Genomic DNA, 14,580 nt, shown 5'->3' with positions numbered 1-14,580 from the left:
TTCAAGAGGATTCAAAAGAAGAGGATGCTCCACGTCAGATGTCTTGAAAATGGAGCCTCTCCGCGTCGGAAGGATGAAGATAGAAGATGCCGTCTGGATGAAGACTTCTGCCCGCCTAGAGGATGATTTCTTGCCGCTTGGATGAAGACTTCTCCCGGCTTTGTTGAAGACTTCTGCCCGCTTGGATGAAGACTTCTCCAAGCTTGATGAGGATGGATGTCTGGTCTTCAAAAACTGTAAGTGGATCTTCCGGGGTTAGTGTTTTATTAAGGGTTTATTGGGTGGGTTTTATTTTTAGATAAGGGGTTTGGGCAACGAAAAAGAGCTAAATGCCATTTTAAGGGGAATACCCTTCCAAATGCCCTTTTCAGGGCAATGGGGAGTTTAGGTTTTTTAGATAGTATTTTATTTGGGGGGTTTGGTTGTGTGGGTGGTGGGTTTTACTTTTGGGGGGTTGTTTGTATTTTTTTTTACAGGCAAAAGAACTGATTTCTTTGGGGCAATGCCCAGCAAAAGGCCCTTTTAAGGGCTTTGGCAGTTTAGTTTAGGCTAGGGTTTTTTTTATTTGGGGGGGGGGCTTTTTTATTTTGATAGGGCTTTTAGATTAGGTGTAATTAGTTTAAATATTTGATAATTTCTTTTTTATTTTTTGTAATTTAGTTAATTGTATTTAATTAATGTAATTTATTTAATTTTAGTGTAATGTTAGATGTTAGTGTAAGACAGGTTAGGTTTTATTTTAAAGGTAAATTTGTATTTATTTTAACTAGATAGTTAGTAAATAGTTAATAACTATTTACTAACTAGTCTACCTAGGTAAAATAAATACAAACTTAGCTGTGAAATAAAAATAAAACCTAAGCTAGATACAATGTAACTATTAGTTATATTGTAGCTAGCTTAGGGTTTATTTTATAGGTAAGTATTAAATAGGAGTTATTTAGTTAATGATAGTAATTTTTATTTAGATTTATTTTAATTATATTAAAGTTAGGGTTGTTAGGGTTAGACTTAGGTTTAGGGATTAATATATTCATTTAGTGTTAGTGATGTGGGAGGCCAGAGGTTTAGGGGTTAATAACTTTAGTATAGTGGCGGCGGCAACGTTGGGGGCGATAGATAAGGGGTTAAAAATTTATATAGGTGGCGGCGACATTGGGGGCGGCAGATTAGGGGTTAATAAGTGTAGGTAGGTGGCGACGATGTCAGGGGCGGCAGATTAGGGGTTAATAAGTGTAATGTAGGTGTCGGCGATGTCGGGGTGGCTCTCCCCATTGATGTCTATGGGGAAATCGTGCACGAGCACGTAAAACCAGCTCAAAGCAGCGCTGGTATTTGTGTGCGGTATGGAGCTCAAGGCTGCCATATTGCCTGCTAACATCGGGTTTTTGCAAACCTGTAATAGCAGCACTATTAAAGGTGAGCGGTGGAAATAGCTTGCAATTATTACTGAGCCGCTCATAACGCAAAACTCATAATCTGGCCGAGTGTAACTTGTGTTTTTCTTTATAAAACAGGACAGGGTGTGAAATTAGTGGAACTTTTTTGAAGAAGAAGTTTTGTTTGGGATTTCAATTGTATTACTAATATTTCAGATTACATGATGCCTGGTGACTAAATTCTCCACTCAGAAATTCTATTGATTCAGGGTTTCATATATGTGGGCCTAGTTTATAACCAGTGTCCACACTAGACCTGAATATACAATTGGAGAAATGGATTCAGACATGGATTTAGATTTCCCTGACTGGTTTTGTGCCTTGTGTGTGTGTATGTGTATATATATATATATATATATATATATATATATATATATATATATATATATATATATATTTATATATTGAGGGGTATATGAAGATGATATAACCACTTTGTGCTTATACCATTTTTTTTTAATTTTTTTTTTTACTTTTTATTTGAGGTTGAACATAAGGTATACAAGAAATATACAGTACAATGCCACCATAAAAACTGTTTGGGATGAAGACAACATGAGATACAACATTGTGATTGATTATCTGCATTACATACAAAGGCATAAAGAAATGGGCGCAATACTCAGGCAGTATACCAAATCTTTTGTAAACCTCCAAAATGGTAAACGAGGCCACTTTTGGACCTCCCTTCTATGTGAGATAGGCATTGGAGGTAAAAAAAAAAAGAACAACTAAGGAGACCACTCTTGGATCTCAACTGAACCTCAATTTTCTATTTTTACAGCGGTTTTGATATAGTGAAAACAATTCTAAAATGCTGGTAAATAAACAAATTGGGAGCCCCCTAAATATCTCTTGAGGTCACTCTTGGACCTACAATAATTCCTAAATGAATCAAGCTACAGGGGGTTAAAATGAACATTAAGAGACTACTCTTGAGTCTCAGAGAACAGACTTTTCACGGTTCTGAGTGTGGTATAGAAAAGAGTAACCACTTAGGTAGTCCTCCACTTGATGGAGGCACATTATGTTGGGTTGGGGGGGAAGCGGAGGTGGTTATTCAGAGTGTAATATAGAGATAAGGTAACCTATAACATAATAACTCAAAAAATAAAATGAGCTTTAATATTGCTCTCAGGGGCCTATGGGTTGCTGAGGGAGTAGTAGATAGAAATGGAATGAGAGGGTTGGCTTCACGCTGATCTTTCCTTTCCTCGTAGACTGGCCTGTTAACATTTAAAGGTGTGAGTCATTTGTTTACACATGGCTTATATGGGTTTTTATGCATAGGGGGACCATTAGTTAGAGGAACAGTGTGGGTCCAGCCCACTGAAATGACATAACATGTATAATACATTAAGATTGAATCTGAGCTCAAAAGCAAGGAGTCCTCTGCGCAAGATGAGTAATTAATTATTCCAGCTGTACCCTGTGGTAGTGGTAAGTACTGTAGTGTAGGTGTTCCCTGTTAAAGTCTGAGCTGCACCGCCTCGGCCGCGGGCGGCGCAGGAATACCTATTTCAATAGGAAGATACAGGAACCTTATGGTACTGCCCATATAATACATAGGATATTATTGCTAAATAAGTAAGGAATACGGGGGAGCCTACACGTTAAGGAGGGTAGTCTAATAAGCCACAGTCGTATCGTGAATACATAAATAGTTAAATCTATCTAAAGCTCAGCAAATAAATAGTAGGAGGGTAAGCTAACTGAGGCTAAAAGTATCCCACATATTTCTTAGTGGAGAGGCATGTTTGAACTAAAAAAACCTCAAGTGCATACCTATACAGGCTTTATATAAGAGCAGACTATCTAAATAGAAAGTGTGCGAGGCCAACCATCAACTATAAAACATAGATTAGAATGGGCTAAGTAGGATTGACAGGGCTATATACTAATATCAGAATATAATGAACACAACGTTTGATTCAGCATGGCGTTTGTTGATATCATGGGGATCATAGCAAATAGTCTGTGTCAGGTGACCTTAGGTGACAACAATGCTGTCTAGTAAACAATATCAACCCCACAAAACCATAAACTTACAATTTAACAGATAGTGTATAAACATTGGGAGTTCATAGGCTGTAACATGAACAGTCTGCTATCAGAATCCTCCGATAAGTACATACAGGCCACCAAGGTGAAATATATATCAGTCTAACTTGAAACAAATAAACCAGAAAAACAGCGTGCGTGAAACAGAGTACACTTTAAATGTAACTAGCAGTTCGCAGTATAGGGGTATAACATATAAGGCAGTCCAATATATAAGTACATCCTAGGTGTGGATGACTTTTAAAAGAAAGCAGTATGTCCAAGTTAACCTATACCTCTCCTTCACTTCTGATTGTGGGCTGCTGCCATCGAACAGAGCTGAGCAAAGTATTCCGGCGATGGAAAGGAAACTGATGCTGTAAAATAGGAGCCATCCCGGGCTGCTTTAACTGTAGAAGGTAGGACCCACATGCAACTGAGCTGGGTAAGAGGTGCTTGCCGTCGCGTTAGGCTGAAACTCTGTAGCGTGCTCAGTGATAAGCCGGTGAGGGCTGCATTACTTAGAGGTACTAAGTGTTCTGCCGCAAGCGTCGTGGCCTCGAGGTCTCTCCAAGCTAGGTAAGTTACTGCAGATCCACTCTTTGTCCCCAAAACGGTATGCTCAGGAGGCGGGGGACGCCGGGGCCCCAAAGCGCCGCCACCTCCCGGAGTGTCAATGTAGATGGGCTTGTGGCCTGAGAGATCCGGAAACTTATCATCCGTCAGCCAAAGCGTCAGGCCGGGTGAGCGCTCAAGCAGACTGCAGCACCCGTCTATAAAAAGATGGATCTCCTCCATAATTTGCTCTGCAGTTGTCATATCTGCAGGTGGTAGTAGGCGCCAGGCTTGAGGGTAATGTAGTGTTGAGAGGCCCAAGAAAGCGTTTCTAGTCAGCAAGCTGCGCACCAGGAACATAAGATTCTATCCCTTTAGTGAAGCACACAATATTAATGATAGATATGCAGGTCATTTGCGGTAAGCAGCCTTCCTTTAGAGACAGATATTTAAGCTGGAGCAGTCCGTGAAATTAGTTTTTTTATGTATTGTAGACGGAGCTACTGAAGTGTGCGTCTGGACTGTTTCGCTGCTGGCTCCTCCCCCCTTATACCATTTTTTAATTTGCAACAAATAAGACAAGGAGCTTCACCTATTTTTTTATGTACTGTGATTTTTATCCCTCTCTGTTCTCTCTCCTTGTAGGCCAACTGTTTTAGAATCTGTTTAGAATCTGTTTTAGAATCTTCTCTTGGAGATGTGGGGCACTTTAATTGGTTAACTTCTGTAAACTTAATTTAATCTAATGTACAGTTTAGTTTAAAAGTGAGATTTGTGCAACATGTTTTTGTTTTCTGAAACCAAAAAGCATTTTACATTTATTTTCCTGTTCTTTTTGCATGAAAATGTTATTAGATGTTAAGTCCAACCCTCTCCCCATTTTCCCTAAATAGCCAACAACTTTTATTCTTTTACTCTAAGAAATATACAATAATTCTTAATTATTCATATTATTTTATTGAATATGTGTGTGTTTTATACTAAGATAGCAAAACAACGTAGCTGGCACTTCTTCCTTAAAAAGTTGAATCTTTATTGTTGTCACATTCTTGCCTTACTCATAAGCGTGATTAACGATAAAACAATACTAAAATAAATAGGGCTTGCCTGTAGCTGATAGGTTAATAATTATAATGTGACCATCTTACCCTGTTACCTGGATAAATGTGGACTAAGGGAATAGGGTATTTAGGATTAAATAATATAGAAATTGGGGAACATACATATATAAATTGAGTACATAACAGCAAGGTACTAATTGGGACATATGAAAGTGGATATAAAATACATGTTTATGACAAATAATAAATATTTTTAAGGTTAAAATTTCAGTAACCACATAAAGAAACAGTACTACTGCCCCACAAAGTATTGGTGATATTGAAAACAGTATTCAGGAAATAAATATATATATAATAATATAATTTGATTATAGCATATCTAAGGGTTGCTAATTTAATCAAAGTACTCTATACGCAAAATCAAGGAGTTTTAAATAAAGAGAACCATTATGGATATCAAATGAAATTATAAATATACTAAATTCATCATAAAATAATATATTAATTATAAATGCAAATGAGTGTAAGGTTGCAAAGCCTGCAACCATCAAAAATGTATCAAGTTCAATTGTATGTACCTGAAATAGAAAAGTTTTTCTTAAATATTAAATAAGTATAATATAGATAAACCTACTCTATATTTCAAAGAAAAAACACTTAACTAGGGTTGATTATTCCCAAAAATTAATCAGATCAAAAGATGAATTGAAACCTTTTGGTAAACGTGTGTCCATTGTGAATATCCAAAACGCTTCAGGTTTGAAAAGCAATTTATCTAGCTTACCCCCTCGTTTGGGAAATTTACCTTTTTAAATGACCATCCACTTAAACGTGGTATTAACACTATTATGTTTCAGAATTAAATGATTAGCCAAATCTGAGCAATTGTCTAGCCTTTTAATATCGGAAAGATGTTCCCTGATTCACTCTCTGACTTCGCATGTGGTGCAACCAATATACTGTTTATTGTTGCAAGTGTACCAAATCATGTACACTACATTTTTGGATCTACAGTTGGCACAACTATCCAAAGTATATTGTTTACCAGTCATATTTGATTCAAAGGTCTTGCTCATACAAAACTGCATGGTATGCAGTGGCTGTAACCACACTTATGCATACCTTTCCCCTGTAGCCATGAACTTATTGGCTTGTCACTCTTTAGTTCACTTGGTGAAAGAATGTTGCCAATTGTGGTGCCCTTACGGTATGAAAATTTGCAAGCTTGTTTCACCATATTTTGAAGACCATCATCAGCTAACAACATTGGGAAGTCTTTTCTCACAATGTTACAAATCTGATAATATTCAGATGAGAACTGCGTGCCAAAACTGACTGTCTTAGGTTACCGGTTAGAGTAATTACCCTTTGGTTTATCCTTGAGCAAGGTTTCTCTACTGATACAATCAACTTCTTGTTTAGCTTTACGGATTACATCTTTGCTGTATCCTCTATTCAAAAATCTGGCAATCAAATCTTTGCTCTGGATTTCAAAATCAGTTTGGTTACTGAAATTTCTTTTTACCCTAATAAGTTGCCCTTTAACGATCGAATGTGGAACCTGTTTAGGGTGGTTACTCTTTCCATGGAGGAGGGTGTTGCCAGATATGGGTTTCCTATAAATAGTGGTTTCAATGTTACCCAACCTTTGGTTAAACACCAAGGAAATGTCCAAATAATTGATTTTTAGGCTATTAAACTCATGGGTAAAGCTGAGACCAAGAGGATTGTTATTTAGATATAGCATTAAATCTCCAATTTTCTGGCAGTCTCCCGACCAAACACAGAGAAGGTCATCAATATACCGATGGTAAGTACGAAGAACCCGGAAGCAACACGGAGCCTGGGAAGGGAGACTGTACGAGTGTTTGCTGATTTGGAGTTCCCTACACCGCAGAGGAAGAGCCCCGGTCTGACTGCAGAGATGTCCCAGTACTTTGGGCGGTGAGTAACCATCCTGGTTATTTTAGGGCAATTTCTCAAGCAGCTACAGGGGATTTGTTATATACCAAGTTGCGGTTGTTAATAGGAATTGTATACTGCTACCAACACTCATCTCCCACTATTTAGGACTCACACTTCTATTTTGTGTTCTACTGTGGATGGAGCTGGCCTACATAACTTTGTTCATTTGACAAATGTGTTTTATACTGTATGTTTAAAAAGTGTTTCACATTCTGAAATACCGTAAATGGCATTTTCTAGTAGTGGGAGATGTAAAGTTAAGGACATTTTTGACCACATACAACAAGCCAAAAGCTTTACTCATTGTGAACTGTGCTGGCTTCTGCAGCCACAGTCTGGCAATTGCAAAAAAAAAATATATAACAGATTTTTTATCTGCTGTATTGAGTTGATTTATTTTTTAAGGCTGGTCTAATGCTTATTCAACTCTGCCAAGGCGTTTTTAATAACATGCGAAGTAAACATGTCTGTGTGCTAAAAAAATATAAAAGCAAAATTGATTGCAAGAGCAATAATCTCATGATTTTGTATTATTATTATTATTATCATTTATTTGTAAAATCATCAAGTGTATGATTTTGTATCATACACTTGGTGCTTGGACCCTTCTCGGTTCAACTTTTTGTATAAATTTTCATAGCTTCAAAGTAGAATTGGAGCTATATTTTTGAGGAAACACGTGGAAGCATTTGTGCTTATTAACATGTAAACTAACCATGCAAAAAAAAACATTAGCATTAAAAAAACTGTGCAAACAGTCAAAAACGTTACCAAAAAGGGATTTCAAGAGGTCAAGGAGGTTGAATTAGAAAAGAGCAAAATTCATGCAAAAATCTACTAATCTTATATGTTATGATAGGTTGAGATATCACTAGTGAATTCACATGGTTGATCTGTTGTAAAGATGATGTTCTATCATTTAAGTGTCAAAATACACACATTCTATCTCTTTTCATAAATTTGCCTTTAATCAAAGTGAATACATAATACAGCTGCAACTAGTAAGCTAAATCTATGACTAGGCAAAAAAAAAAAAACTTCCAAAAACTGGAGTTACTTACAGTGCATAATGTTTCAAAAGTGTTTGCCGAGACAAAGGATCCATCAAGACCAAAAAGAAAAATAGAAGCATAGGAAAGCATTCCCCCAAGAATAATTAGGTTATTCATATATGGACTGGACATCTTAATCAACCTGTAAATACAAAGTGACAATGTTAATGGAGTACTTGTTTGAAAGAGATGTAGTCAAGTCTCTTAGGAATTTGTTAGGAACAAATGATAAAACTGATTATTATTAAAAGGATGTTTTCTAACACTATTCCATTGCAGCTAATATTTTTAGTCAGGATAGATTGGTAAAGTAAACATTTCTTTTCTTATCACCTATTTACTACATACATTTTATAGATTTGTAGGTTTTGAATATATAATAAACATATGACTAATTCATATGTAATAATGGCTTAATATACGTATCTATTAATAGATGTATCTGTCAGGTAGGATCAACTAAGCACTTTTACCCTGGAGTAACAGACACACACACACACATGCACACACACACACACACACACACACACAAACACACACACAAACACATGCACACACATACACACACACATGCGCACATACACACACACATACATGCACATACACACACATGCGCACATACTCACACACATACATGCACATACACACATACACACACACATGCATGAATCTAAACACACATGTACATGGAATGTATCTAGTGAAAGTTATTGTTTTATGTTGTCAGACCTGTTATTATAGATTGTTTTCTCCAATGTAATGTGATATATTTAATAAAGAAAAATATGAAGGCTACTAAGCAACAGTTAAAAAAGGCTTTAATCCATTAAAAACAAACAGGACACATGTCACAAAAAGATTTATGTCTAGTTGAAACTATAAAAAATTGAATGATTCCATAGTAAGTGTTGTAAGGGATATTCCACCTCTGAAGAGATTGGGATCAAATTTTTATCCTAGACACTTCAGGGGTGGCAATGTTGTCGCTCTCAATAAAACAGACTAAATAGCTGAAGCTAATAGACAATTATGACTACATATCGAAAACGTCACAGTGATCTGACAGTTATATTTACTAGTCAGCTTAATAAATTATTAGATGAAGCAGTTATGACTGTAGAACAATCGAGGCAACTTTTACCTACCCATGTTACTTTTCCAATTTTTCACTATTTTCCCAAGACACATAAGAGCCTTTTTTTCCTCCAGGGCACCCGATTATTTCGGGCATAGGCTTACTTTTGGAACCTATGTCCGAGTGGATTAATAATATCCTACAACCCATAGTGAAAAAACATAATTTATGCTTACCTGATAAATTCCTTTCTTCTGTTGTGTGATCAGTCCACGGGTCATCATTACTTCTGGGATATAACTCCTCCCCAACAGGAAATGCAAGAGGATTCACCCAGCAGAGCTGCATATAGCTCCTCCCCTCTACGTCACTCCCAGTCATTCGACCAAGAATCAACGAGAAAGGAGAAACCAAGGGTGAAGTGGTGACTGGAGTATAATTTAAAAGATATTTACCTGCCTTAAAAAACAGGGCGGGCCGTGGACTGATCACACAACAGAAGAAAGGAATTTATCAGGTAAGCATAAATTATGTTTTCTTCTGTTATGTGTGATCAGTCCACGGGTCATCATTACTTCTGGGATACCAATACCAAAGCAAAAGTACACGGATGACGGGAGGGATAGGCAGGCTCATTATACAGAAGGAACCACTGCCTGAAGAACCTTTCTCCCAAAAATAGCCTCCGAAGAAGCAAAAGTGTCAAATTTGTAAAATTTGGAAAAAGTATGAAGCGAAGACCAAGTTGCAGCCTTGCAAATCTGTTCAACAGAGGCCTCATTCTTAAAGGCCCAAGTGGAAGCCACAGCTCTAGTAGAATGAGCTGTAATTCTTTCAGGAGGCTGCTGTCCAGCAGTCTCATAGGCTAAACGAATTATGCTACGAAGCCAGAAGGAGAGAGAGGTAGCCGAAGCCTTATGACCTCTCCTCTGACCAGAGTACACGACAAACAGGGAAGACGTTTGTCGAAAATCCTTAGTTGCCTGCAAGTAGAACTTGAGGGCACGAACTACATCCAGATTGTGTAGAAGACGTTCCTTCTTTGAAGAAGGATTCGGGCACAGGGAAGGCACCACGATCTCTTGATTGATGTTCCTGTTAGTGACTACCTTAGGTAAGAACCCAGGTTTTGTACGCAGAACTACCTTATCTGAATGAAAAATCAAATAAGGAGAATCACAATGTAAGCTGATAACTCAGAGACTCTCCGAGCCGAAGAAATAGCCATTAAAAATAACACTTTCCAAGATAACAACTTTATATCAATGGAATGAAGGGGTTCAAACGGAACTCCTTGTAGAACGTTAAGAACAAGGTTTAAACTCCATGGCGGAGCAACAGTTTTAAACACAGGCTTGATCCTAGCTAAAGCCTGACAAAAGGCCTGGACGTCTGGATTTTCTGACAGACGCCTGTGTAACAAGATGGACAGAGCTGAGATCTGTCCCTTTAATGAACTAGCCGATAAACCCTTTTCTAAACCTTCTTGTAGAAAGGACAATATCCTAGGAATCCTAACCTTACTCCAGGAGTAACCTTTGGATTCGCACCAGTATAGGTATTTACGCCATATCTTATGGTAAATCCTTCTGGTAACAGGCTTCCTAGCCTGTATCAGGGTATCAATAACCGACTCAGAAAAACCACGTTTTGATAAAATCAAGCGTTCAATTTCCAAGCAGTCAGCTTCAGAGAAGTTAGATTTTGATGTTTGAATGGACCCTGTATTAGAAGGTCCTGTCTTAGAGGTAGAGACCAAGGCGGACAGGATGACATGTCCACTAGATCTGCATACCAAGTCCTGCGTGGCCATGCAGGCGCTATTAGAATCACTGATGCTCTCTCCTGTTTGATTTTGGCAATCAATCGAGGAAGCAGCGGGAAGGGTGGAAACACATAAGCCATCCCGAAGTTCCAAGGTGCTGTCAAAGCATCTATCAGAACCGCTCCCGGATCCCTGGATCTGGACCCGTAGCGAGGAAGTTTGGCGTTCTGGCGAGACGCCATGAGATCTATCTCTGGTTTGCCCCAACTTCGAAGTATTTGGGCAAAGACCTCCGGATGAAGTTCCCACTCCCCCGGATGAAAAGTCTGGCGACTCAAGAAATCCGCCTCCCAGTTCTCCACTCCCGGGATGTGGATTGCTGACAGGTGGCAAGAGTGAGACTCTGCCCAGCGAATTATCTTTGATACTTCCATCATTGCTAGGGAGCTTCTTGTCCCTCCTTGATGGTTGATGTAAGCTACAGTCGTGATGTTGTCCGACTGAAACCTGATGAACCCCCGAGTTTTTAACTGGGGCCAAGCCAGAAGGGCATTGAGAACTGCTCTCAATTCCAGAATGTTTATTGGCAGGAGACTTTCCTCCTGATTCCATTGTCCCTGAGCCTTCAGAGAATTCCAGACAGCGCCCCAACCTAGTAGGCTGGCGTCTGTTGTTACAATTGTCCAGTCCGGCCTGCTGAATTGGATCCCCCTGGACAGATGTGGCCGAGAAAGCCACCATAGAAGAGAGTTTCTGGTCTCTTGATCCAGATTCAGAGTAGGGGACAAGTCTGAGTAATCCCCATTCCACTGACTCAGCATGCACAATTGCAGCGGTCTGAGATGTAGACGTGCAAAGGGTACTATGTCCATTGCTGCTACCATTAAGCCGATCACCTCCATGCATTGAGCTACTGACGGGAGTTGAATGGAATGAAGGACACGGCATGCATTTAGAAGCTTTGTTAATCTGTCCTCTGTCAGATAAATCTTCATTTCTACAGAATCTATAAGAGTCCCCAAGAATGGAACTCTTGTGAGAGGAAAGAGAGAACTCTTCTTTTCGTTCACTTTCCATCCATGCGACCTTAGAAATGCCAGAACTAACTCTGTATGAGACTTGGCAGTTTGAAAGCTTGAAGCTTGTATCAGAATGTCGTCTAGGTACGGAGCTACCGAAATTCCTCGCGGTCTTAGTACCGCCAGAAGGGCACCCAGAACCTTTGTGAAGATTCTTGGAGCCGTAGCCAATCCGAATGGAAGAGCTACAAACTGGTAATGCCTGACTAAGAAGGCAAACCTTAGATACCGGTAATGATCTTTGTGAATCGGTATGTGAAGGTAAGCATCCTTTAAATCCACTGTGGTCATGTACTGACCCTTTTGGATCATGGGTAAGATTGTCCGAATAGTTTCCATTTTGAACGATGGAACTCTTAGGAATTTGTTTAGGATCTTTAAATCCAAGATTGGCCTGAAAGTTCCCTCTTTTTTGGGAACCACAAACAGGTTTGAGTAAAACCCTTGTCCTTGTTCCGACCGCGGAACCGGATGGATCACTCCCATTAATAACAGATCTTGTACACAGCGTAGAAACGCTTCTTTCTTTATCTGGTTTGTTGACAACCTTGACAGATGAAATCTCCCTCTTGGGGGAGAGAATTTGAAGTCTAGAAGGTATCCCTGAGATATGATCTCTAGCGCCCAGGGATCCTGAACATCTCTTGCCCAAGCCTGGGCGAAGAGAGAGAGTCTGCCCCCCACTAGATCCGGTCCCGGATCGGGGGCCCTCGATTCATGCTGTCTTTGGGGCAGCAGCAGGTTTCCTGGCCTGCTTGCCCTTGTTCCAGGACTGGTTAGGTTTCCAGCCTTGTCTGTAACGAGCAACAGCTCCTTCCTGTTTTGGTGCAGTGGAAGTTGGTGCTGCTCCTGCTTTGAAATTCCGAAAGGGACGAAAATTAGACTGTCTAGCCTTAGCTTTTGCTTTGTCTTGAGGCAGGGCGTGGCCCTTACCTCCTGTAATGTCAGCGATAATTTCTTTCAAACCGGGCCCAAATAAAGTTTGCCCCTTGAAAGGTATATTAAGTAATTTGGACTTAGAAGTTACATCAGCTGACCAGGATTTTAGCCACAGCGCCCTACGTGCCTGAATGGCGAATCCTGAGTTCTTAGCCGTAAGTTTGGTTAAATGTACTACGGCCTCCGAAATGAATGAATTAGCTAATTTAAGGACTCTAAGCCTGTCCGTAATGTCGTCCAGCGTAGCTGAACTAAGGTTCTCTTCCAGAGACTCAATCCAAAATGCTGCCGCAGCCGTAATCGGCGCGATGCATGCAAGGGGTTGCAATATAAAACCTTGTTGAACAAACATTTTCTTAAGGTAACCCTCTAATTTTTTATCCATTGGATCTGAAAAAGCACAGCTATCCTCCACCGGGATAGTGGTACGCTTAGCTAAAGTAGAAACTGCTCCCTCCACCTTAGGGACCGTTTGCCATAAGTCCCGTGTGGTGGCGTCTATTGGAAACATCTTTCTAAATATTGGAGGGGGTGAGAACGGCACACCGGGTCTATCCCACTCCTTAGTAACAATTTCAGTTAGTCTCTTAGGTATAGGAAAAACGTCAGTACTCGCCGGTACCGCAAAGTATTTATCCAACCTACACAATTTCTCTGGTATTGCAACAGTGTTACAATCATTAAGAGCCGCTAAAACCTCCCCTAGTAATACACGGAGGTTCTCCAATTTAAATTTAAAATTTGAAATATCTGAATCCAATCTGTTTGGATCAGAACCGTCACCCACAGAATGAAGCTCTCCGTCCTCATGCTCTGCAAGCTGTGACGCAGTATCAGACATGGCCCTAGTATTATCAGCGCACTCTGTTCTCACCCCAGAGTGATCACGCTTGCCTCTTAGTTCTGGTAATTTAGCCAAAACTTCAGTCATAACAGTAGCCATATCTTGTAATGTTATCTGTAATGGCCGCCCAGATGTACTAGGCGCCACAATATCACGCACCTCCCGGGCGGGAGATGCAGGTACTGACACGTGAGGCGAGTTAGTCGGCATAACTCTCCCCTCGCTGTTTGGTGAAATTTGTTCAATTTGTACAGATTGGCTTTTATTTAAAGTAGCATCAATATAGTTAGTACATAAATTTCTATTGGGCTCCACCTTGGCATTGGAACAAATGACACAGGTATCTTCCTCTGAATCAGACATGTTTAACACACTAGCAATAAACTTGCAATTTGGTTACAATCTTATTTAACAAAAACGTACTGTGCCTCAAAGAAGCACTAAACGATTAAATGACAGTTGAAATAATGAACTGAAAAACAGTTATAGCATCAATCCTTGAAAACAACACAACTTTTAGCAAAGGTTTGTTCCCATTAGTAAAGTAACAATAATTAAATTTGAAACATAAAAATTACAGAGCAACGTTTTTAATCACAGTCAATATATAAGTCTCACAGCTCTGCTGAGAGAATCTACCTCCCTCCAAAGAAGTTTGAAGACCCCTGAGTTCTGTTAGAGATGAACCGGATCATGCAGGAAATACAAGAGTAACTGACTGGAAATTTTTGATGCGTAGCAAAGAGCGCCAAAAACGGCCCCTCCC

At 39.5% G+C, this 14,580-nt stretch overlaps 1 protein-coding gene across 1 annotated transcript in view; it reads right to left on the bottom strand.

Annotated features, from left to right (window-relative positions):
* GABBR2 (gamma-aminobutyric acid type B receptor subunit 2) overlaps positions 1 to 14,580 on the bottom strand; it is a 1,106,195-nt gene that overhangs the window by 328,000 nt on the left and 763,615 nt on the right. The window contains exon 11 of the mRNA XM_053714581.1: positions 8,122 to 8,254. Coding sequence (XP_053570556.1) covers positions 8,122 to 8,254 — 133 coding nt within the window. The remainder of the gene's footprint in view (positions 1 to 8,121; positions 8,255 to 14,580) is intronic.

Source organism: Bombina bombina, chromosome 5 (assembly GCF_027579735.1).
Source record: "Bombina bombina isolate aBomBom1 chromosome 5, aBomBom1.pri, whole genome shotgun sequence".
NCBI lineage: Eukaryota > Metazoa > Chordata > Amphibia > Anura > Bombinatoridae > Bombina > Bombina bombina.
Note: the sequence above shows the minus strand (reverse complement) of the source record. Positions and strands in the feature narration are given on the sequence as shown.